General features: G+C 47.5%; 1 protein-coding gene across 1 annotated transcript in view; it reads right to left on the bottom strand.

Annotated features, from left to right (window-relative positions):
- The window catches only part of CES5A (carboxylesterase 5A), a 29,618-nt gene extending 12,419 nt beyond the window's left edge, over positions 1 to 17,199 (bottom strand). Inside the window, exons 1-10 of the mRNA XM_025920513.2 lie at positions 16,960 to 17,199; positions 15,629 to 15,833; positions 13,442 to 13,580; positions 11,958 to 12,091; positions 11,335 to 11,488; positions 9,478 to 9,585; positions 7,602 to 7,706; positions 6,399 to 6,539; positions 3,331 to 3,396; positions 589 to 736 (exon numbers count right to left, since the gene is read on the bottom strand). Coding sequence (XP_025776298.2) covers positions 589 to 736; positions 3,331 to 3,396; positions 6,399 to 6,539; positions 7,602 to 7,706; positions 9,478 to 9,585; positions 11,335 to 11,488; positions 11,958 to 12,091; positions 13,442 to 13,580; positions 15,629 to 15,833; positions 16,960 to 17,062 — 1,303 coding nt within the window. The 5' untranslated portion in view covers positions 17,063 to 17,199. The remainder of the gene's footprint in view (positions 1 to 588; positions 737 to 3,330; positions 3,397 to 6,398; positions 6,540 to 7,601; positions 7,707 to 9,477; positions 9,586 to 11,334; positions 11,489 to 11,957; positions 12,092 to 13,441; positions 13,581 to 15,628; positions 15,834 to 16,959) is intronic.
- Between the last annotated feature and the right edge of the window lie 7,945 nt (positions 17,200 to 25,144).

Here is a 25,144-nt window from a genome sequence, read left to right as displayed (position 1 = left end):
TCTATCTTGACTTGTTTGTTAGTCTCCCCAACTAGAATGTGAGTTACATGGTGTCTTTGTTTTGTTCACTGATGTGTCCTCAGGGCCCAGAATACTGTCAGGAACATAGTAGGCTCTTGATAAAAAATTGTGGAAACAGAAGGAAAGGGGAATGGAAGAGAGAGAGAGAGAGAATAAGGGCAGGGCAGGGGAAGGAGGGAAACAAGGTTTGTGTCGCCACAAGTTATACTCCCTTTCTGATTGCTCCACTACTGCTGATACTTAAAATGTTTGGGAAGACACTTTCAGAGAAAGGAATGTGGGAAATAAAATTATGGGGAGGTGGGAATTTTCTGGATGGTCCTGACAAAGGAGGAGAAACAGAAACAACAAAAACTGATCAACATCCCTGAACTCTGAAAGGCACGGCAATTGCAAAGGTCAGCCTGCAGGGTTGTATCCCAGACATCCTTGGGAACTCCCTCTAACTGAGGGAACAGAAGGGTGGAGCAGGGCCAGTCATCAGGCAACAAGAATTCCTGCGGCCACTGGCCTTGCTGAGCTGTGACCCTGCTGTGTCGGGAGCGGGGGTAGTGCTGAGAGACTCACCTCTATGATATCGAGCTGTGACCACCCCAGGGACCACAAAGAGCGCATCTCCAAGCAAGTCCAGAAAACTATCTCGTATTTCAACCGGGGAGTGCTTGTTGTAGAAGTAATGATCAGCCACAAGGTGCAAATACTGGGTGGGAATATTCTGTAAGAAATCATGGCCACAGAAGATCCAGGTCAGCAACATCCAACACGCCAAGCGTTTGCCTGGGCAGACATGATTCTGAGGTCTTTACATGCATCGCCTCATTTAATGCACACAGTGTTCCCATGATGTAAATATCAAAATTAGCCCCATTTCACAGATGAGGGCACTGAAGTTTAGAGAGGTTAAGGGGTTGTCCAAACTGGTACAACCATTCTTTCACTTGCAGCCAAATTTCATGCTACTAATCACCGTGCACATGCCTCTGAGATGCTCCAGAAACGGCCACCCCTGGCCAGAACTGGCAACATGGTTTGCAGGGCAACGTTGTTCAAAAATGATACCAATTTCAAGATGGTGACAACATAGCATTCAGTCAAGTGTAGAACTCTTCTGAGTGTAGACCTTTGTGCCAACACAGGTCCCACACCCAGGAGGCCGGCTTCAGGTAGTAGCACTGCCTCCAGTCCTTTGCTGGTTCGAGCTAGTTGCTCTCTTGGAGTTCCCTCATCTATAAAAAACAGGCTGTGCTGGGAATCACATGAGATATGAAGAAAGAAACATGCTGTCTGGCACAGAGCAGGTCTTCTGCTCTATTGGTTTCCCTCAAGACCTATTGCCAAAACCCTTAACGGGGCATTCCGTGACTTCTTGACCCGACACTGGGCTGCCTCCCAGTCTTCGATCCCTCAACTTGCCCCCAGCGCAAATGCCAGAGGATGCAACGTAAACTTCATGAAGATTCAGGGTCTGCCACATCAATGATGTTCTTGGGGATCTGGGGGGTCTAGGGAATGCTGGGATAAGTTATGGCACCTCAACCACCATCCCCACCCCCCAACATGAAAACAAGCATGGTCCTGCAGATGTTTCTCTGGAATTTGGAGGCAGTATACAGCACACTCAGACTTGTTCATCAGGTCCTCTGAAGGCTGAGTGTTTTTAATCAGGCCCAGAGCAAGTCCAGGCTCTGGTGCAAGTGCCTCTGACTTGGACCATGTGAGCAGCAGACCCCTAGGTGCTCACGGTACCCAAGGAGGGTCCGGATGCTCTGTGGACCCTCTGGTGAGCCCCAGTGGGATACTCATAGTGCAGACCCCTGGGGTTCCAGAGCAAGGCTATGCCATCTGCATCAGAGAACAACTTAACCATTTGAAAAGTACTTGCTCTGCCACCTAGGAGAGACTGTGTGCCCTTCCAGTCCTCCTGCATCTCCCCACAAAGCCCACTTCCCACTCCTAGGACCTGGTTCAACATACCTACTCCTCTTGAAATGCCCTCTGCTCAAATGTTTCCCTTTCCTAAACCAGATGGCCTCCTCCATGAGGCCATCTCCAATCCAGCCTGCGAGGTCTCACTGTCTGGTGTATATATATTTTAAGTATCTCTCAAACCCCAATCCCAGTTTGGACCACTAGATAGCCAAGACTCATCAAACATTACCTCTGGGCCTTGGGGCCCGAAGGATCCGCTGCCTCTGGTCTGGCTCACTCTGTGGCCAGAAGGCTCTTTCCAAAATGGAAATCAAATCATGCCACTCTTCCTCTGTTCCCAGCCCCTGGGATGAACTTCACCTTCCTTTCAGAGCGTATAACAGCTGCAAGCACCCTCCTCTACTGCAGCCTACCCTGCAGCTGACCTCATCACACTCCTCTGCTTCTAATCTTGGGTCCTCCGGCCTGGACCTTCAGCTCCCCTGGCCCCTGTTCCTCTACCAGCCAGACAAACCTAACTCATCCTTCAAGGCTCTTCTCCTTGAGGCAGCCACCTGCTTCCTCCTGTGGGCCACACGGGGCCTCGAACATTCCTCTGCTCTGGTTTGCAGACACTACTGAAGTGCCTCCTTCACTTCATCCACCACACGCTCTCCAGGTTCCGCAAGTGTAGAAGGAGTGCCTGCTCATCACTGTACCTCAGTGCCTAGGGAAGCGCTGGGCTCTCAAGAAGCAGCCAGTCAATGAATAAGTGCACGAAGGGAACCTGGTACAGAGTTCACACCGGATGTTTACGGCAAGAAGGAGGGAAGAAGAGAAAGGAATCCATTCCTACATCTAGTGTCTGGCTTAAGACCTGATACTGACACATCTGTTCAGGGAGTGAATGAATAAACAGTTGAGTCAGGATCCTGGGCCTCGCTGGAACCTAATACAGTGCCCGGCTGGCGTGGAGTGAATACAGGTCCTTAGTTCCGGGTGTGTTTCAGAATTCAGAACTTTGCTGACTGTGCATAAATAATTCAGTATATAGGCTGTGTGTCATGTCACGTGCTCTGGGGGCGGCTGCCCCAACCCCCACACTACTTATGTCATCAGAGAAGCACATGAATAGGGGGATGAATGAAGTGGATGAGAACAATAAATACCGAGGGCCACCTATCAGCTAAGGAAGGTTCTGTTGTCCTACAGGCTGTTTTTCAGAGCTCCTTGGATTTTGAGATTGTGAATAAGGGACTGTGGTACTGTATTTGGCAAAGATTCACTGAATGAGTGAATGAGGAACGACTGCAGCCCCAGCCCGTACTGCTGAGTGTGCCCCAAGGAGGTCTGTTAAATAGGTGAATCTCTGACGAGTCACAGTTGCCCAGGCTCACTTACCAGGAACGTGTGTACGAAGTAGAGGGCCAGAGACCTGTTGGAGCCCCCGAGGATCTCAGGAAGCTCCTGTGGAGAGAAGTAGGGCATCCTCCGTGAGCACCTCAAGACACCAGAAGGGAAAGTGGTCTTGCTGAGGGCTGAGGGGCCTGCCTTTTAGAGGGGAGGCTGGGAAGAGCAGGAACCCATTTAGTCCCCAAGGGGCGACATGCAGGAGTGGCCTCAGTGGGTCGGAGCAATGACAGTCTCTTCTCACACTTGCTAAAAGGCAGCCATTCCCTGCCATACCTGTGGCCTTGTGGGGCCCGAGTGGCTGCCCTGTGGAAAGACCGTGTTACGAGCTGAAATGTGCCCCCCAACCCCCATTCCCACGTTGAAGACCTAACCCCCAGTACTCCAGAATGTGATGGAGTGGAGACCACGTTTTTCAAGAAGTGATGAAATGAAAGGGAGGACTTTAGTTGGGCCCTAATCCAACCTGACTGGTGTCCTTATAGGAAGAGGAAATTCTGACACACAGAGACACCAGGGGCGTGTGCATACAGAAGAAAGACCATATGGGGACACAGGGAGAAGATGGCTTCGTGCAAGCCAAGGAGGGAGGCCCCACAAGAAATTAAGCCTGCTGACACTTTGATCTTGGACCTCCAGCCCCTGGGATTGTGAGAAAATAAGTTTCTGTTGTTTAAGCCACCTGGTCTGTGGTGCTTTGCTGTGGCAGCCCGGGCAAACTAATACAGGCTACAGCTTGGCTTTGACACCACATTCAAAGAGAGGCCAGAAAAATCTCAAACTAGTGGTTTATTGTTCTCTTTCTAGAGATCTTTACAATTAGGGCCTCTGAGATGCCAGCAGTTTGCAGAGAGCCAGTGAGGTGGCAAGACTGGTGGTGAAGAGCAGAGGCTTTGCTTGGGTGCCTGGCTGGCTCAGTCGGTTAAGCGTCTGACTTTTGATTTCAGCTCAGGTCATGATCTCCCAGCTCGTGAGATCGAGTCCCACGTCGTGCTCTTTGCTAACTAACAGTGCTGAGGCTGCTTGGGCCCAGTCTCTCTCTCCCTCTCTCTCTGCCCCTCCCCTGGTCGTGCACGCGTGCTCTAAGTAAATAAATAAATAAATATTTTTTAAAAAGAACATATGCTATGCTTGGTACATAGTAAGGGCTAGGAGTAATTACTTGTTAAAAGACCCCTCCCTGGCCAGTATTACAGCTTAAAAACATGAGAGGGTAGAAATACTCTCCACTTGTCAAATGAATTTCGCTTTGACATTTTCTGCTGAAAATCTTGAGATAATAAATCACGAGGGTAAATATTTAAACATCTCTGTCTCCTGGAATCTGAGGGAAACTCCTGAATCATTCAATTTATCTACACGTGTATTTCAACCACTAAGAACCTCTCTATATGTTCAGCAGCTGAAGGATTTGGAGGGAATTTTGGAGGATTTCCTATGGTCTCCAATGGTCAGCAGTGGATGTCACTGCGAGGTCACATGAACTATCCACACTGATGCAGGCTCTTGAGCTATGCAGACCCAGGCACCAATTCCCATCCTGCCACTTGAATAATTCCAATAGCTAACATTTACTGACGTGTGCTTGTGAAGCAGGTAGTTAAGATCATCCTATACCACGGATTAAGGAACGAAGGTTCAGAGAGGTTGGGCAGTTCACTTAAGGTCACACAGCAGGTTACCAGAGAACCCAACATTTAATGGCAGAGCCTAAATGCATGAAGAAATTACACAACACTGTCTCCTCTCCCAGCTGGGAGACTTTGGGGAAGGAATTTTAGCCTTTCTGAGACTAAGTTTCTTTAACTGAAAAACAGGAATAACAATGCCCATTTGCAAGTTGTTGGACAGATGGTACACACTGGGCACGTGGAAGAACTCGGGACTGGCTGCAGTGGTTATGGTGGTGGTGTCATCGGTAGCGCCTGCCTTTTTCTTTCTAGCACAAACCTGGTAGCATCGAAAGGCCTTGCTGAAGCCACAGTCTGTGACTCAGATGCCTCATCTGCAACACGAACAGAAAGATCCTCACTCCCACTTACTCCAAAACATTGCTCTGTAAGTCACATTAATAATGGTAGAACAGGGCTTTAATAGCCTGATGAACTCAGGGTTCTGGTTCTAACCAGCCACCAACTAGCCTTGAACCTTGACAAGCCTCTGGATTTCATAACCACATTTCCCTCAGCTTAAAAGGAGAAGGTTGGTCTCCATGATTACGCTGTGATGATGTTATGGGTTTGAGCATTCCTACCCTTCTGAGGACAGATGAAAAATTTATTTCAAATCAAGAAGGTCTTCTTTAAATGGCAGGGTCAAGAAATCATGGCTCCTTCTCAGGACTCAGCCTGAGCACAAATAATCCCTCCTTGGAGAAGCCTTTCTTGACCACCCCTTCTCCTCCCTAAAGATCTTCTCCCACCAGTTTATGTCCTTCCTAGCACTTACACTTTCGGAAACTATCTTTCCAACTGTCCATTTCATCTGGGCCTCCCCAGTAGGATGTGAGCCTACAGAAAGCTGGGACTGCGTGACTTGTTCACTGTTGAATGCTTGCTTTTTACCAGGGTGTAGAGCGTAAAGTAAATGTTCCCTTCATACTTGTTGAATGAATAAGACAATTCAGTGATTTCGCAACTCGTACAAACCCAGAGAGCATTCTTGGAAGTCAAAATTTCATAACCGCACACGAAATGTAAAGGCCTGAACATTTTCCAAACCTGCATGAAATTCATCTTTGAAGTAGTAACTGTGCTCATTTGAAACAATCATTTGTGATGTTTTGAACAAAGCTCAAATGGATCCATCCTCTCTTACTTTTTTCATAGAGTTGTTTCTTTCTCCATGAACCTTGTATAAGGAGCCGGGCAGATGCTGACTCTGGCTGCCCTCAGTCCTCAGCTACCCTCCTTCAGAGAGGGGAAGGGGCATCACCGTGTCCTTGGCTTCCAGGCTCCTGCATAACACTTGGCGTCCTTGCTGGCAGTGCTGAGCTGTGGAAGCATATACAGCTGCCACACCGCTGAGGAAGCGACAGGAAGGACAGCTGGGATCCTTACCGTGGACAGCAGGAAGGCACACTCGTGGTTATTGACTCCGATGATAGAAGGAACTGAATTAAATGCTTTTTGAGTCAATAGGGCTAGAGGCTCATCAGGAAGGAGAAACTCATCAACGACTGGAATGGAAAACGTGATTTTCTGGAATAAGGAAGAAGAGAAAAATCAGCATCTGCTTCTGTTCACAAAATCTGCTGTCCCCAAGCCCCCAGCCAAGGAGACCCAACCCGCCGAGCAGTGGTCAAACTACATTAAGAAAGGAAAAAGCCACAGTTGGCCCATCCTGATGTATCAGTTCTGCTTGGCCGGCCCTGCACTTGCTTAGGCAAAGGGGCTCAAATTCTTTGAGAACCACTGACCAAATGCAGCAGGCAGAGTGGTGAGCAGGGGACAGGGGAGTGGCCACAGTAGTGGGGATTAGTATGCGCATCTTCCCGAGAAGTCCTCCTCAGCACTGTGCCTTTGATCTGGCTGAGTCTTGGGTCTCAGGAGGAAACACCTGGCTTTATCCACGTTTTTGGGGGGTCTCTGGGAGTGGGGATGGCGGGGAGCACACAGAAGACCTTTCACACTCCATCGGGTCAAGGACTTGTTATCCAGCTCCCAGACTCCAGCACAACTCACAGAGGACTCTTCATCCATGCCAACAAAGTATTTCACAATTGTTAGAATCTGACAGATAATGGCCTTGCTCTTCCAAGGACCATCGGAAGCTCTCACGAGTGGAAGGGGCACAAAGAGCTCATTCAGTCCAGTGACTGAAATTTGTCAGTGGTCATCTAGACTCTGCTTGCATACCTACAGAGGTGGGTGTCTCACTATCTTCTAAAGGTGCTGGCCCTTTTTCAGAGTTTTTAGAAATTTCCTGGTTATACCAAGCCAAAATGGCTTCCTAACAGAACTCACACTCTTGACACTGATTTTAGCTTCTGGCAGCATGTGGAACAGGGGAAGTCCCTCTTCCCAGTGACTTAAAGACAACATTTGTGTTTTCCTGGATCTTCTCCTGGCTAAGCAGCATCCCTGGCCCATCAAGTTCTTTAAATTACCTATCATGGTTCTGTACATTCTACAGCCATTACTATGAATCCCAACCTCCGTCTTTCCAAATCCCACATCAAAGTAAGTAAGAGAGTGGTGGGGTTTGTCTGCCATTCCATTCCAAGCACAACCCTGCCCCCAAACCCTCCCGCCCCTCTTCACCTTGCTGATGTCCAACAACTCCTCGGAGGGTTTTGCCCTCAGGCACTGCAGCAGGGCAGCAGAGTCAGACGCCTGGCAACCACAGATATGCGCAAGCACCTGCAACTGTTGCCAGAGAAGGACCAGGTCAGAGCACAGCATGGAAAGTCGCCAAGAAAATGCAAAGTGAAAAGAGTCCTAGATCCTTCATACATGAAGCCTGCTGCCCCTCCCCACCCCCTGAGGACAGGCGGGCACTGTACCTCTTTGTTCTCTTGCCTGACTCTCCTTGTCATCTTTAGCAACCGCTGGAGTAGGGGGAGGTGGTATGTCAGCCTGTGGCTGTGGAACAGAGTCAAGATTCCTGGCCATGGAGAGACCAGTCCGATGGTGTTGGCTCCATTGGCAGTAGGCCTCAGTCCAGACGCCCAACTCTGGGATGCTGAGTGGAGCCAGGAGCCCCAAGCGTGAGGAGCAGCTTTGCAAGCATGACTTAACGGTCAGTTGAGGCATGACTCTGGCTCAGTGTCAGCTTGTCAGCTCTGTTAAGCCTCACCGCCACCACAGCCTAGAATACCCTGAACAGCTTTTCCTGTCTCGCATCAATTCCACTCATCCCTAGCTCCTCCGAGATGACCTTTCAGACCACTGCAGCTCCCATGAACCCCTTCCTCCTCTGATTTCCTGTTACCTCAAGGATTCCCACCTTCTCTACCTAGCCTTTTCACAAACACTGCCTTGCGCAGTCGTCGAACTTTCCATGGGAGCTCATCCCTTGAAAGTGGTGGCCCCCCCCCAAGTGTCTGGGAGTCATGAATGCTCTGAGAATCCAACGAAAGCTACAAACCCGCTCCCTGGGAAAATGCACAAACATATAGAATCTACACACAACGTACAACTGTAGGAGCGCAAGGACCATCTCCCAACTACCCATGGATTTCAGGTTAAAAACCTTTGTCATAAAATGATTATGGTCTTCTGAAGTCAGTGTAGCCCTTCCCATTTACAAACCCACAGGTCCTAGCATAGAGCTGGGAGGACTATGGACACTCAGCATACGTGTGCTAAATGAACAAACAGAGGCACAAACTGAAAGTTGGTATGTCATGTTCCCCAAATCAATATTCCCGATGCATTGAGAGTATTTTTACAATATTATGACTCCATGTCTCTGCTTGTGGTGTGCACTGTCATTTTCTATCACGTGTTCAAGCAAATGCACCACGAAAATGCATAGTCCCCAGGAGGTGGCTCCACAGCCCCGTGCTTAATCTTCATTGACCGAATAAGCTCATTTGTTAACTCATTCATTCAGCAAACAGCAATAGTCACCTAATATGCACCAGGAATCATGCCGGGACATGAAAGATACAGAGACCTTGGTCTCCAGGTCCTCACTGTCTGCTAGAGCACTAACCAAGATGACAGATGACAAAAGTCTGGGGCATATGCCTCACCGCCCCCTCACAATCTCATGCCAGGCAACAAGAATCAGTCACAGTGTTATTTCCCACTGAATTGGAAACAGCCTAAGAATCTTTCTTAACAGAGTACTCTAGATACAGTGGAGTCAATATAGGAGATGAGCCGTATATAACACAGGGGACTGAGTTATATATCCTAAGTGAAGACTAATGAATAAGATGTCAGAACAATTACATAGACACTCATGTACACACACACACACACACACACACACATTCACACACACCAACAGTATTTCACTGGGGACCTATCTTCTGTCAAACCAGGCCTCCCATAGAGCAATAAGGTTCACTTCGGCCAGCATCAGATTCTTTTGACCATGGTCAGTAGGACCGCCAAGCACATGGTCTATCGACACCTGACCACATTCTCCCCTGACCAAGTAGAGGAGAGATGTTACCGAGATACCTACATCCTTCTTCCTCCCATCACCAAGGGATCTCATCAGTAAAGGCAGGATGGCCACCCCACTCTCCATGATGGCTTTGTGGAATAAGCCATTGGCCATGGGGGACAGAATCTGGAGAGAGAACACAGGAGACCAGGAAAAGTTATGCAGGGGACTCTCCATCCAGCACATACACCATCCACCTTTCCTTAAAGAAACCTTCCCAGGAAGCCTCCTTAAAAGCTTTGTGCTTACAGAAAAAAAAAAAAAAAAAAAAAAAAGCCCTGGTTTGGGGACTCAAGGACTAGCCATGGATATATGGACAAATTATTTAACCTGTCTGAGCCCCAGGTGCCTCAGGAACTTTGAGGTCAAACATCCTGGTGTGTGATTGCTTGCTAGCTCCTTCATTTCCTAGCTGGGGGAATCTCAGGCAAATTGTTTCATATTTCCGAGCATCAATTTAATTCGTCCAAAACTGGAAGGAAAAATGGAGCACATATCACAGAATTGTGGCATAGAGCAGAAGTAACAAATATAGAAGGCTTTGCACAACGCCTGGTCAGACAGCATGCACCCACGAAATGGGGGTTGTCATCATATATGCAAAGTTGAGTTATTATAATTCACCTTACTGAATTATTTTGAAGATACAAAAATATCTTGTGTATTGTCAAGTGCTACACCATGGAAGCTCTCTTAACCCACTTCTATGTAACAGACTTTTGTGATGAACATGTGACCCTGGAGATGCCAAGCACTCAGAGCCAGTGGGCTATTTTCTAGCACCACCACAGGTTTCTATTCCCACAAGTTTCTGGCCAAGAGGCAGGTGTGTTTGCTTCCTCACTTGTTTGGTCAGTTATACTTGCTACTGAAATTACATAATCAATGAAATACTGTGGGAACCAGTGAAGTATGTGTGTAAGAAAAGAAAACAAAACTACGTTTGGGGGAAAGAAACCTGTGATAAAGACAAGTAGCTGAAAAATACTGCCGGCAAATTAGGTGTGAAAAAGATAAGAGTAAAATACGTTGGGTGCGGCAGGGGCGGGGGGGGGGGAGCGGAAAATTCCATAAATGCACCTCATTCACAGACAACAAAGCACGCATCTTTTAAAATTCATGCTCACTGTAAAGAAGCTGAAACTGTAATTAGAAGACCATGATTCCAATGGGTGGTTTATGCCAGAGAACCACGTTGGACCTCTAGCCAGCAGACCAACCTTGAAAAGATACCACACTATATACCAAACCACTGATAGAGAAATGTACACTTTCTCTTTGAAGTTAAAATAAAATGTTATAGGGGCGCCTGGGTGGCTCAGTCAGTTAAGCGTCTGACTTCAGCTCAGGTCATGATCTCGCGGTCCGTGAGTTCGAGCCCCGCGTCGGGCTCTGGGCTGATGGCTCAGAGCCTGGAGACTGCTTCTGATTCTGTGTCTCCCTCTCTCTCTGCCCCCCCCTCCCCCGTTCATGCTCTGTCTCTCTCTGTCTCAAAAATAAATAAAAAATGTTAAAAAAAAAATTAAATGTTATATGCATCCTTTTTTTTTTAAGTTTTAGCTGAACTTTTCTATTAAACAAGTAATTACCAGTCCTGGACACCAGGGCTTCCACCCTATAAATATAAGGGATTTTTCTTCAAACTATTACTCAGGATGTGATCTTGGGTAATTCATGTAAACTTTTCCTGATGACAGCTCTTGTCCACAAAATGACAGAGAGCCCCTAACTCTCTCTGTGAGGTTTGAGGGAGACAATGTGTATAAAAGTGTTTGTTTCACAGGAAAGCACCGGTCAGCTATAAGTGATTCATGGTCCTCATTTCTGTAACCTCCCCCACCAAGGTCTGTTCAAATCCCAAAGAGAAGAACTCACGAGGCTGGAAACACTGATGGCTCCCGCTGACTCTCCGAAGATGGTCACGGAGCGTGGGTCACCACCGAAGAACTTGATGTTGTCCTGGACCCAGGTTAGGGCAGCCACCTGGTCCAGGAAGGCCCAGTTCCCCCGGGCATGCTCATCCCCTGTGCTGGGGCAAGAAGTGGGGTGAGGATACTCAGTGGGCTGCAATCTGCTTCCTGCCGCTCAAGGAGTTCAAGGTGGAGGCTGTGGGTGGGTGGCCACTCCTTTGCAGGATCTTCCCTGCTGTTCGTCCATCTGCTGGCCAGACGCAGAGGGTCTAGGCCCGGAAAGGAGGGCAGAGTCACAAGACGGGAAGGAGCCAGGTCCTTGACTGGCCATGTGAAAAGATGTCTGTCAGTCAGGATCACTCAGTTGGACCTTACTTGAGTGAGAAAGAGATTTTTATTGTTTTAAGCCACCAAGACTTGGGAGTTTATCTGTTATAGCTGCAAAGATTACCTCACTAATTCGGGTCACAGTTATTCAGTGTCACTGAAGGCTCATTCTTCCTTACGCAGCTGGGCACTGAATCCCCTGTGGCTGCCATACAGCTGTGCCTCAGGGACCTGGGGTGTCAAGCTCTCAGGGACACTTACTTGAAAAAACCAAATATTCCTAGCCGGTACTGGGTAGTCACGATCAGCACGTCCTCGTAGGCAGCCAAGGCGGACCCATCGAAGGAGGAGGCTGAGCCAATCTTGAAGGCACCCCCGGGGAACCACACCATGACCTGTAGAAGGGAGAGGAGCTCTCCAGTTGGCCTGCCAGGCATTCACACCCCCTCCCTATACATTTGGGACCTTCCTTCTTTAGGGAAATATAGGTGTCTCACTTTCCTTTCTAAAAGCATGAGAGATTATGTCTTTTGAAGAAGGCCAAGGGGTGAGCATGGAGGCCTGAGTTTGATTCCCAGCTCTGCCACTGACAAACTGTGTGATGCTGGGCAGATTACTTAACCGCTCTGAGGCTCATTTTTCTCATCTATAAGATGTGAAGAATGAAAGTATCTCATTTTATGGGCTATCATGAGATTTCAACAAGATTCTGCATTTAAGTTCTTAGAACAATTTCAAGTGCTCAGAAAGTATTAACCAAATATCACTGAACTTGTGACCCACACGAAGACAGAAATCATCATAAGCCCTGTGGAGAGCAAAATCCACTTAAACTGTTTTAACTTTACTCTTTCCACTACCTACAGAGAGAAGCGAAGCGAGGAGAGAAAAAAAAAAAGGGAAGAGAAGTGTGAAAACTTTACTATATCAATTAGAAAAATTGGGACTGGGCAACATAAAACATTCACATGGTACTATCATGATTCATATACTTACAAATATATCTTTTTCATTCTTTTTTTAAGGTCATATTAGGGACTACAAGTCTTGGGCCAGCCATGGGGGATAAGGGAGAACCAGACAAAGCACTGGCTTTGACACAGGAATTTCTACTCGTTGTGTGTACAAGGCATTTATGCCATCCATGTGCCTCATCTTCTTAATCTGTACTATGGGTCCAGTAATCTTTACCCATGATTACTGTGGGGGTTAAATGAGATAATGTACTGTGCCTGGCACACAGTCAACTGCTCAATATATGTTGTTGTTATGATCCAATAGAGTGAGTCTCTCATTGCAGTGGCATGGGGGAGAGATGATGGCTTTCCTACTCACTAATACAGAGATATTTTACATCCTAAATGAAATACTTAGTATTATTACCTGTCCTTGTTGCAAACAGAAAAATTGGAAGGTGTATATCCTCTTTAAAGGATTTCCCAAACAGAGTCCTTGTAAGCAGTCTTTCTAAATGTTTACAGACCATTAAATACTCAACAGAGGGGAAAAACAAAACAAAATAAAAATTGAAGGTCAAGTTGCTGCCAATAAAGAAGCAATCAGAAAGGAAGATAGAGGGAATCTGTCATTAAATGACTTTTTAAGAAAATTATTGATGTGCAAGTGATTACATTTCTCTTTTACCCAACAGGGGGTAGGTTGGATTCTAGACACCCAGCCACTCCTCCTGGGTCCCTGGCTGAGAACCTGCTAGCTGGAGCCCCCCGCATGGCAGGCAGCCTTACAGGGAGATTGGAGCCATTGTCCGCATGGGCTGGCGCATAGATGTTAAGGTACAGGCAGTCTTCGGACACTTCCAATTTGGGGTAATGCACTTTGAGAACGTGTTGATAGGAGACCAGCCACTCTAAGTCCTGGAAGCATCTTGGAGGAAAAAAAGGAAAACTCCTCAGAGTTGCTGTCACACTTGCCTGGGAGGGGCCAGGTCCCGTGATGGCAGGGAGGCCTGGTGTCCTATGTCTGAGCAGAAGAGGCATATGGGAGCTATTGGTACAGAGTCTAATCGTCTCCCTGGCCCCCGCCATAGTGGCACAGACAAAGAAACAAACTATGATTCTCTTTGATCTGGTTTAGGGGTAGGAAAGTATGTTGTGCAGAATAATTGTGCCATTAACCTCCAGTACCCACCCATGCCTACACCCACTACCATAACCCCAGACACACACATAGAGATTCAAGATGACTCAACAATTCCCCAAACTAGAGGGCAAGACCCTGGGTTGCAAATCAAAGGTATTGCTATAGTAGCTCCCTTTTCTGCACCCAGAGGAACAAAAGGACATCTCTAGGCTTTTCTACCAGGGACCAATAGAGGTATATGTACAAGGAGATTCCTGCATTCAAACCTTTGCTCAAGCTGGTCCCTATGCCCAGACTGTTCTCTCCTCATGTTTGTTTGCTCGTGTTCTTTCCTTTCTTTCAGATTCAGTGCAAGTGCCACCTCCTTCAAGAAGCCTTCTGAGATTTCTCCAGTTAGACCACAGCTCTTCTTTAGAGACCGCTGTACATGTTGCGTTCTTTCCTAGAAGTTCTCCTGGGCTTGTACATGGGTGTTACCAGCTTTCCCACTCAAACGGGAGCAGCTTACAGCTTAGGACTCTGTTTTGGTCACCTCAGTACTTCATAGCCCCTAGCACTGAGCCTGCTTGCTATGCAATAAGATTGAAGGAGTCTACATATGTGATTTCTACTATACTTCAGTGCTCCATGAATGTTAATTGTTTTTTTAATAAAACAGTGTACAGATTAGGCGGTGGGAAACCATCGCTGCAAATTTACCCCCAGACAAGTGCTTATGCCTTTTTGCCCTTTCGTATGTTGTTTATCAGAAATCAAGCCCTCGCTGCTTTCAACACAGCCATCCCTGACCTCCCCACAAGGTGAGGCTAGGTGGTTCCTTCTCAGCACCCTTTTCTGATCCCCTAAGGTTGCCCTTGACACTCTATATTTTAATTATTGCTGTTATTTCCACCCCTGCCACCCCCACCAGCCCCCAGGTTCCTTCAGGGAAGCTGTGACCAGCCCACTGTGGTATCTGCCAGAGCTTAATGGAGAGGAAGTTACTGAGCTGGCTCTTAATGGATATTAGTTGAATGAATAACTGAATGAATGAACAGATGAGTTTCAGCTTAGTGTCCTCAGTCCCTGGGCCACATGGGGTCTCTTTTGTGGCTTAGGGCACTTCCTAAAACCAGGGTACTCCTTCTGCCTGGGACTGCCAAGGCAAGGAACCAGCGTGGCCCAATGTGAGGACTTCACAAAATCTGAGTGTCAGAAGATTCTTGAGGATTTTCAGGTCTCCCATCTCAACCTATGCTCAAGTTCTAAGGATTCACCCACCTCACTCAGCTTGAAAATTTGCAGTGACTGGGAGCTCCCGGCCCAGAACACACTCACGTACTCCATAGGTGTCTATGGATTTCCCTGCGCTGGGCACAGAGTGCTAGAGCTGAAATCTCTTGCAAGGTGGTTCTTCACCCTAAAGCCCTCAGCCTGGGTGAGAGGTGACATGGAATCACGCGGACAAAGACTCGGTAAGTCCGTCGTCGTGGTTCCCAAACCTGATTGGTCCACAAATCCCTAGAGAGCTTTCAGTGACTCTAGTTTTTTGGGCCCAGCTCTGGAGATTCCAATTTAGGAAGTTCAAGAAGGGAGCCCAAGAAATCTGCATGCTCTGAACACCACCACCACTGATTCTGCTGGTCAGCCAGCTGGGGAGCCATGAGATTACCGAAGGTCTTGTCTACTCCCGTACCCACCCTCCTCCTCGTCTTCCTCGTCCTCCTCTGTCCCCTCCTCCTCCTCCTTGTTCCCCACCTTTCCCAGGGGGGCTGCATGACCTTTATTCCCCCTCAGTGCTCTGTCCCCACTCCCAGTTCACATTCCACCCATGGGACCGAGCCTGCTCTTACAATTTAGGGTAGGATGTGGCATTTCGGAAGTCATTCCAGGGCAGAGCAGGCTTTGGTTGCTTAAATCGCAGGGGCCCTAGAGGAGGTGCAGCATAGGGGATCCCGAGGAACATGTTCACAGGCACGGTGCTTCCCAGTACAGTGGTTTGCTTCCCCCGGACCCATCCCAGCCTGGTGCTCCTCACTGGTGCATCAGCAGCTGGCCCTGAGGGGACACACAGGGAGGAATCAGATGCTGGCCGGGTAGAGAACCAGAATAAGCTCAACTAGGAGCTCCCCTCGGTGGGGGCACTCTTTGTTGGCCCAGACGCGGTGCAACAGGAAGTATCTAGACTCCCCGGCAATGAACCCAGGTCCACTGCTTCCTTCAAGATTGCCACCTGCATAAGAACACCGACTTAGTTTCTACTAGGAGTATAGCACCGACCCACAAAAGTTTCAGGTCACCTTAGGGCACAAGTAGCCTCTCCCTTCTGCAGCACAGATTTCTCTTACTCTGGAACTGATACATGCCAGGGCTGCAGATCCTAGGATCCCACAAAGTCATCTAACCCAGAGTCCCCACATGCGGGTCATTTTCATACTCACCATCACATTTGCTGGCATGTCTGTGCATCCCCTGTCTGACTACTAGCTTTTTAATTTTTCTTAAAATTAAATTTTAATAAACTTAAAAAATCTTACCTAGAGGATTCCTAAGCATTAACGTCTACGGAACTGTGCTTCTGATGAGTTAAGTATACGCTTTTGAATACGCATGAAAATAAGTAGATGTCAATGAAAATAAAAAGTTCTCATACAGATGCCACCTGACATCAGCTCATCCACCTCCAGGATATGAGGAGGACATTTTGGAAAACCAAGAGTGCAAGCTTCTTGGTTTCCACATAGAATATAGAGCATTGAGAAGTTCACTGCCCAGCTACTTGCTTGGCAGGACTCAGGTGTCTTGGTGCTACCTGCTCTAACGTCACTGTGACAGTGAAAGTCCTATCCGGGCAGAGCCAGTACCACAAAGCATGGGCTCTATCCTTTGCCCCTCCCCAGTACCCAGGACAGAGGGCTCTGCAAGCCTCGACAAGGTATGAGCACCCAAGGATAGGACCTGGATCTTCTGTGCAATACCCACACCCACAAAGGACACTCTGTTGGGGGGCTTTCAGTGACACCAGGACATTGGTCAGGTGCCCTGAGGTTACTACATGGCTTTCCATGCACCATGAGACCTCTGAGAAATAAGTTTGTTTGCACTAGTAGAAAAAAACATCCAAGATAAGGAAATCCCCCTACCCTATCTTCTGAGGGCCCTCCTCTCCCACTGGGTGTCTCACCCTTAATGACAGCTGCAAGGACCCAAAGAGCCCAGATCAGGGTCTGGCCTGGGTGCACCCACATCCCACTCATCCGGCTGAACCGCCTGAACTCCTTGCACATCCGCGGCCTCCGCTGGTCTCAGAGAGCTTCAGTCAAAGAAAGAAAGGGCTCAACAAATGTTGAGCAGGCAGACACAGGATGCAGGGTTGGTGGAGAAAGGCATCAGACCAAGATCTGCAGAGGAATTGGCCAAGCAAGACTTTCCTGTTCTGGTTTATATAAAGAGAAGCTGATGATTAACTAGTGAGCTGGTGAAGGATAATGTGGTAGGTTCTGGGCTCATGGGATGACACAAATAGAAAAGACATTTGAGGGGCGCCTGGGTGGCGCAGTCGGTTAAGCGTCCGACTTCAGCCAGGTCACGATCTCGCGGTCCGTGAGTTCGAGCCCCGCGTCGGGCTCTGGGCTGACGGCTCAGAGCCTGGAGCCTGTTTCCGATTCTGTGTCTCCCTCTCTCTCTGCCCCTCCCCCGTTCATGCTCTGTCTCTCTCTGTCCCAAAAATAAATAAACGTTGAAAAAAAAATTTAAAAAAAAAAAGAAAAGACATTTGGGATCAGGTAAGTCAAAGACCTCAGCTCTGATGCCTGCAAAGGTCAGGAAAGCAGCAAACAAGCAGTGAATGAAGCTGGCCAAGAGAGATCAATTGGAAGCAGTGGGGACTGTGGAAAACTGGATAGCACATGCCCTGTCTTAAAGGGGCAATGGCTTCTCAACGCCAGTAAACATTTGGCTTATGACAATGTAGGTACACCAAACCAGAAGTCTATGATCTCTCTCAATTTTTATATGCAGCCTCACTTTTTAAAAGTCCTGATATGAACACAATGCAGTATTTCTACTGGCTACAATTCTGATCTAGACCCGGCACCCCTGTGTAAATATGAGGAGACAAGCCCAAAGAGGTGAAGTTACCATACGTGGTTCTGCTGGAGCATGTCCTTAGCATTCTGGGTTCTCGCTGCGCTGCTGGTGGGTCATAGAAGATCCGGCTCAGGACCCAGGAGCATCACCATCCTGCTCCCAACAGGGTCCACGCTGCCCTCAGGGTAAAGGGCCTAGGATGGGGTTTTCCAAATGCTTGGGGCTGGATGGGTAGAATCAGAATTATCTGGGGTACTTGTTGATATTGTGTCCTTCTGCTCCACTCCCCCTGGAGATATGGGGGCAGGACAGTATCCATAGTGGGTTTGGGAAGCATCAACCTAATGCACAGGTTTCCCAGAGTGGTCACCTCCTAGAAACGCTGGATTGTCACAAGCACATATTAGGAGTCTGCTGGCTACAGAACTCTGCATAATAGGCAAGGAAAGGCTTCCTCGAGCTCAGAGCAAGGGGCTGCCTGATGCATTTGGCTAAAGGGAGGTGCTCTGTAAACCTCTGCAGAATAGAAGCCTTCCAGCAAATAATATCTTTCACCTCAATTCCAGCTCCATTTCTGATACGCCTATGACAGCACCAGGAATTACAGAAACAGGACTTGAGCGCAGTCCTTTCTGAAGGTTTGATTCTTAATTCAGCAAAAATCACTTATGGTTCAAATAAATCTTGAAAATCCCTCAAATTGCCCCTGAAATCCAGTGAACAGGCCCTACATATGCTGTTGAGGAGTAAGGAAGAAAGAGACTGCCTATACCAGACGTCTGGATATTCAAACTGCCCACCTTTGAAGTGATCACAAATCCTGGGAGATAAATGGGGGATGGGGTGGGAATTTCTAAAATGTTTCTGATGTGCCTTGCAGAGTTTACTGGTTTAGGCTCAAGATTAAGCATACCAAAATCCTATGTATAGACATGCTGGTTGCTGCTAGGTTCAGGTACTTACAGTGTTTTAGGCATCAAAGCCCTTAGCTTGGGTCCGGGCCATAGAGTAGGTCGTCAGTGGTATTTGCTAGACTGGAATCTAACCCTAGCTTATTAAGACACACACACACACACACACACACACACACACACACACACGCTGATGCCTTTCTTCTCTAGCTTCTTACCCTTTAAAGCTCAATTCAGGGGCGCCTGGGTGGCGCAGTCGGTTAAGCGTCCGACTTCAGCCAGGTCACGATCTCGCGGTCCGGGAGTTCGAGCCCCGCGTCAGGCTCTGGGCTGATGGCTCAGAGCCTGGAGCCTGTTTCCGATTCTGTGTCTCCCTCTCTCTCTGCCCCTCCCCCGTTCATGCTCTGTCTCTCTCTGTCCCAAAAATAAATAAACGTTAAAAAAAAAAAAGAAAATTAAAAAAAAAAAAAATAAAGCTCAATTCAACACCCACCTCTTTCAAGAACCTTTCTTAGATTCTCCTGAACTCCTTAGAACTTTGCTTTTCTGGTCCCTCTTGCTTCCTAATTACCTGCGAATAGGATTGCCTTCCTCCTAGACAAAAGGTCTTTTCCATTTATGTATCCATCACAGCTTCTTCCGTGGGTCCTGGTGTTTCCCTCAACTTAGCCATTGGCCTTGTAACTTCACAGTTGGTACCATTCCCACTACTAACTTGACTATCGATTCACTCAGAAGTTTTCTTTAAATTGACTTAAAAAATGATTTATTATCAAGAAATTTGTATATAGCTAATGCAATGGAAATAGTGTTTTGAAAGGAGTAAATCAGTATATTTTGCATTTCTATACTGAAAAATCATCCCCCCACCTCTGGTAACCATTATAGTAAAGCTGTAGGGTATCGTGTAGAGGACCCCAAAAAGACAGAGTGGAGACTCTGCCCCTCCTGCACCATGGATCTTGGGAAAGAGAATGGAACAATGGTAGGGAAAACAAGGAGTGATACCAGGTGCCCTGAGCCCCTCTTAGACTTAAGTCCAAAAGTGGGAGATGTGCTAGACAGGGAAGTTGAAGGCAGACTTGTTTCTCCAGGAGAAGACTGCCACAGAGGCGCCCCAAATCCTTAAGCCAGACTGTGGCAGCCAAAACCGAGTAGAAGAGGATGGGCAAAGAGAGACCTCAGGTGATGCTCCTGCTTATCCTGGATCAGTTAGTCCTTGGAAGGGCCCCAAACATGGCCTTGAAGGGAACTCAGAGGTACTTGGAATATGGTTGGGAGCTGGATAGGAAGGAGATCAGGGGACCCACAGAGGTGCTTCCTGGGCTTGAGGACAAAGTGAACCACAGCCTGACTTAGGTGGAGCACAGTGCTGAGTGCTGGTCAGAGCTGAGGTGGGGCACTGAGTCATTGAGGATCCATGGGCTTTGACCAAGACAACAGGATAGACCACAAGCTCGCCATGTTAGAATTATCTTCCCAGGAATTTGGTGCACAGGGAAGTTGCTGTGGACAGCCCAATAATTCTAGGACTATTGCAAGTAGGGCCAGGCTCCCTCCACGCTTCTATTTGTGTGGTCACATAAGCTTCCCCCAATTCATGCATCCAGATGCCATCTTGGAGAGGAGCGGGGAGGATGGGAAGCAAATCTGAGGTCATGCATTTATTTGAAAAAGCTTATGTTACTTAAAGAGATTGTTTAAATTATTGAATAGGACTGAATTTACCAGAGAGAGTTCAATGTAAATATGTACCATTAACCACGAGGGATGAGGTGTTCTCTCTTTGTTAGAAAGAAAAACTAGTGGCTCAGATCATGATCTCATGGTTAGTGAGATCAAGCCCCGCATTGGGCTCCATCTGTCAGTGTGGAGCCTGCTTGGGATTCTCTCTCCCTCTCTCTGTTCCCTCCCCGGCTCACGTTCTGTCTCTCAAAATAAATACATAAACTGAAAAAAAGATTAAAAAAAGAAACACACTGTGGGCAAACTGATGCTATCTTTTCTACAAACCCAGCGCTGAAAGAGAACTGTGGAGGGCATGACTTCCTAACTACGTATCTTATATTTGCTCTTCTGTCAAGGTGCCACCTCTGATTATCTCAGGCGCCCGCTAATGGACAGGGCCTGCACTCTGGGAAACTAATACGGCCGGTAATAATGATACTAGTTTTCATTTACGGAATGCTTTCTAGGCTATCAGAACCTGGGCTAAACGTTTTGCAACCCTTACCTTATTTAATGCCATTATTCCCACTTTGCAGATGAGAAAACTGAGGCTCTGCAAGGTAGAAGGAATTGCGAAATATCACAAGGCTGACAAACCAGCACAGCTGGGACTTGATCTCAGACTTCCTGCTTCCAAACTGCAGGCTTAGCCATTTAGAGAAGAGAAAGGAGGAGGAATGAAGGTCAGGGAGCATGACTGACTCCTGCAGTTCTTGGGCTGTTAAAAATCATTTAATCTTCTAGGAAGCTGAGTAACCCCCTGACGTCACCTCCTTGGACCTTGATGTTCCCATCAGTAGTACAGACCAGTGGCCTGGATGGCCCCTGAGACACAGACCTTTGATGGGCTCTCTCTGTCCTCCCAGACTGCTCTGCTGAAACCCTGTGGGAGAAACCGGAATGAGAGAGGACCTCAGTGTGAGGCTCAGCTTTGGCTTAAAACATATGCTAATCGACCCTGCTACCAATGGCCTCGGGTGCAGACTGGACTGCAGGTGGACAAAACAAAGGGAGGGTGCTCTGGGATGGACTCGGGTCACAGGGGGCAATCCCCCTGTCACCCAACATGGGCCCAGAGCTGGGTACCCTGGGGCTTCCTTCCCACAGCCTTTCTTCAATCCCACTTCACATTGCTGCTCAATGCAAATGCTTCAACAGGATGTTCAAATCCTTTCCCATCTGGCTTCATCCTGCCATTCCAGATGGATGCCTCACTGCACCCCATTGCTGCACCCCCATAACTGTGCTTCCATCACCTCACCCCCATCCCTATAGCCTCATCACTTTACCCCATCCCTGCACCCCCATCACCTCACCCCATCCCTACAACCTCATCATCATACTACCATCATTTATTCCCATCACTGTGGGTCCCATCACTGCACCCCATTGGCAACCATCCTTTGTTAATTACATTTTCCTCTCCTGGAATGTTTTGCCTTGACTTCTTCACCTGGCAAAATCCTATTTGTCTTTCAAGCTCCCACAGCAACACCATCTCCTCCACGCAGAGCCCCTTATTCTCAAGTGCTACAACCGTTTTCTCCTTTCCTCCTGTGTGCTTTGTCAATGTTTCTATTATATGATTTACAATGCTCCGTCCTCGTTCTGTGGCTGTTTAGCCACAAATGATGATGAGGCTGAGGATGATGATGCCGATATCACTTGTCTCCTGGTCACATAACCTCAGGCCACTCTGCTTTAAGTCACAGCTGCAGTGGACAGTTCTGTGCAGGCTCAGTCTCACCTTGCACTGACTGCACACCACTTGAAGCACGGGTGGGCCATGTGACTTTCTATTTTCTGCCCCAGGGCCTTCTCCCTTGTCACAAATATCCCCTCTGACTTTGTCTAAGTGAGATTGAAACTAGAATAACCCAGGAGTAACACTCTCAAGGAAGGGAGAACGAGGCCTGGGAGATACACACTCCAGCCTCTGAAGGCATTCTGTGTGCTGCTCAGGAGGCAGAGGGTTCCAGAAAAATTGAGTTCTCATTGCTCACAGCAGCAGTCTCAGTAACACATCCTTTCTTGTCTTTTCTCTCTCTTCTCCCAGACCCAAGCTCTGCTCTCAGGGAACAAAACTAAGTCAGTGGGCACCAGAAGGAGACCTATGAAGTAGATTATCAGTGGGAATATGTGAGTGGATCCCTCACCATTCAGACAGCATCATGTCATAAAGACTCTCAGGGATGGGTTGGGATGCGGTCCAGCTGGAGGGGACCATTGATGTATGCCTTAACCCTAGCATCTCTAAGGTATAGAGGTGATGCTAATTACAAGGGTTGTGGTGTTGGCTGGATTTCATTAACTGCCTTGGAAACCCTGAAAAAAAAAAATACAGGCTCTGGTCAATCTGCTATCAATACAGAGTGAAAATTGTTAGGCTTCCTGGCAGCTTTTAAAGATAACCTTATCTCCTTGACCCACAGGCCATGCTGTGAGGCCCAAGATTTCAACATAAGAGTGAGAGAGCTGCAAAGAAGGTTCAATGCGTAGCTGTGGAAGATCTCTTATACTAAAGCCAGGGCCCAGGTAAGATGATTAGGACCCCAAGACCTGGGGTGGAGACATGTGGATGGATGTGTTTGAGAACCATGAACATCCAGGTTCTCCTAAACTCTCCAAACGAGTAGAAACCAACCTCTCCTTCTTACTAGAGGAGGACAGACTTGATTTGTGATGTGTGTCTCACATGAAAATGCTTTTCTACTTCAAGATCACCCGATTTCATGCATTGCCCCTGGCCAGTCATGAAAGCCAGGTTTCAGCAGAGCTTGAACAAGGGAATGTAGCCCCTTCTCTGGGAGGAAATGGCTTTCTCACTGAATTAATTGCGTAACATGGCCAATATGTCCTGGTAAAAACTGAGAAAAACACGTGTGGGAGTGAATCCTGAGGGTGGTGGACCTGAAGGGTGGAGCAGAAGATAAGACTGGATAGGAGAGAATTTAACACAAGAGCACATTCTCAGGACTCAGGATTTATTGTCCTGAAAGAATGTCTCGAGCTGGTCTAATATGCTTCAGGAATGGCTTCTTGAAGCTTGAACACGATGACAGCCTACAAAAAAATGAGATGGAAATGCTAGAATTGCCATGGCCAAGTATTGATAAAGTGATCAGAAGGTTTGGAATATGGGTCTATTAGAATAAATTTATTTCCTAGAATGAGGGAACTCACCACCTGGTGATATTTACTAGGAGTGCCCAGGGACTCTCTTCACTAGGGTAGTGAGGAATGTACCAGTGTAGAGGGCACCTATATCTTTGAGAAGCCCAATGGTGACAGTTCTTGGTAAGTAAAGGTTGACAGTAGGCAATGCTACCATGAAAATAGGCTTCGTTCCGATTCAGTCAATGTGAGTGAATCTGGAATAGCAGAAGCCAGGTAGTGCTACTTAACCACCAGAGATAACGTGGAAATAGCTACCTCAATGGACAGCAAAGGCAGTGGCAACCAGGGTGCCTTGTCCCACTGAGATCTATGACAGTGATTAATAGACCATGGTATTCCTAGAAATAAGTAGGCAGCCAACTTGAATGTTGCTTCAGTTGTAAAACCAGAAAAAGCCAAGAGCTGGTGAGCAGAAATTGCATGCCAGCCATAACAGTGAAAGATCACAATGCCTTACCAGATGTTTCCAGATCTAAACCACTTCTCTGGGTGGCTCAGCTAAGCATCTAACTAGCTCAGGTCATGATCTCAGGGTTCATGAGTTTGAGCCCTGTGTCAGGCTCTTTGCTGACAGCTCGGAGCCTGGAGCCTGCTTCGGATTCTGTGTCTCCTTCTCTTTCTGCCCCTCCCCTGCTTGCGCATGCTCTCTTGCTCCCTCTCTCTCTCTCTCAAAAATAAATAAACGTTGGGGCGCCTGGGTGGCTCAGTTGGTTAAGCATCCGACTTCCACTCAGGTCATGATCTCACAGTTCGTTGAGTTCGAGCCCCGCATTGGGCTCTGTGCTGACAGCTCGGAGCCTGGAGCCTGCTTCAGATTCTGTGTCTCCCTCTATCTCTCTGCCCCTCCCTTGCTCACATTCTGTCTCTTTCCCTCTCTCAAAAACAAATAAACATTTAAAAAAATTTTTTAAAAATAAACGTTGAGAAAAAATGTAAATAAATAAACCACCTCTCAAACTTACTGAATCCATTGATTAAAGGATTCTGGGTCTTCTTAAAGAAAAACTGTGTAATGCCACTACAAATGTATATATATATATATATATATATATATATATATATATATATATATTAATTCCCTCAATCCTTCTCTAAAGGAATTTGTAGCCAGGACCCACCTCATCATGGGAAATTCCAGATGCATGGTCATTTGATGCCCATGATCTAGTCTTTCTTCTCAACCAGGACCCAGTCAGTAAGACTCCAATAGATGCTTCTCAAAGGGCATATAATTCTCTGCTGCAGTTAGCAAGGACTTACTCCAGAATTCCAGGGACCTATATCATGAGTCTCCCACTGGAGTTTTCCATAAACTCTACACTGCATCTTTTCCCATCTCCAACATCTCCAATATCCTAAGGCCTGCCAGGTCCTATCATTTAATAGCTGGGATGATTGGTCCATGGTGCCACTTCCTCTCCAGACCCCACTCAAAGCTGGCACCCTTTCATGTCACTCAGGACT

This window comes from Puma concolor, chromosome E2 (genome assembly GCF_028749965.1).
Source record: "Puma concolor isolate L17-30 chromosome E2, mPumCon1.1.hap2, whole genome shotgun sequence".
Lineage (NCBI taxonomy): Eukaryota > Metazoa > Chordata > Mammalia > Carnivora > Felidae > Puma > Puma concolor.
Note: the sequence above shows the minus strand (reverse complement) of the source record. Positions and strands in the feature narration are given on the sequence as shown.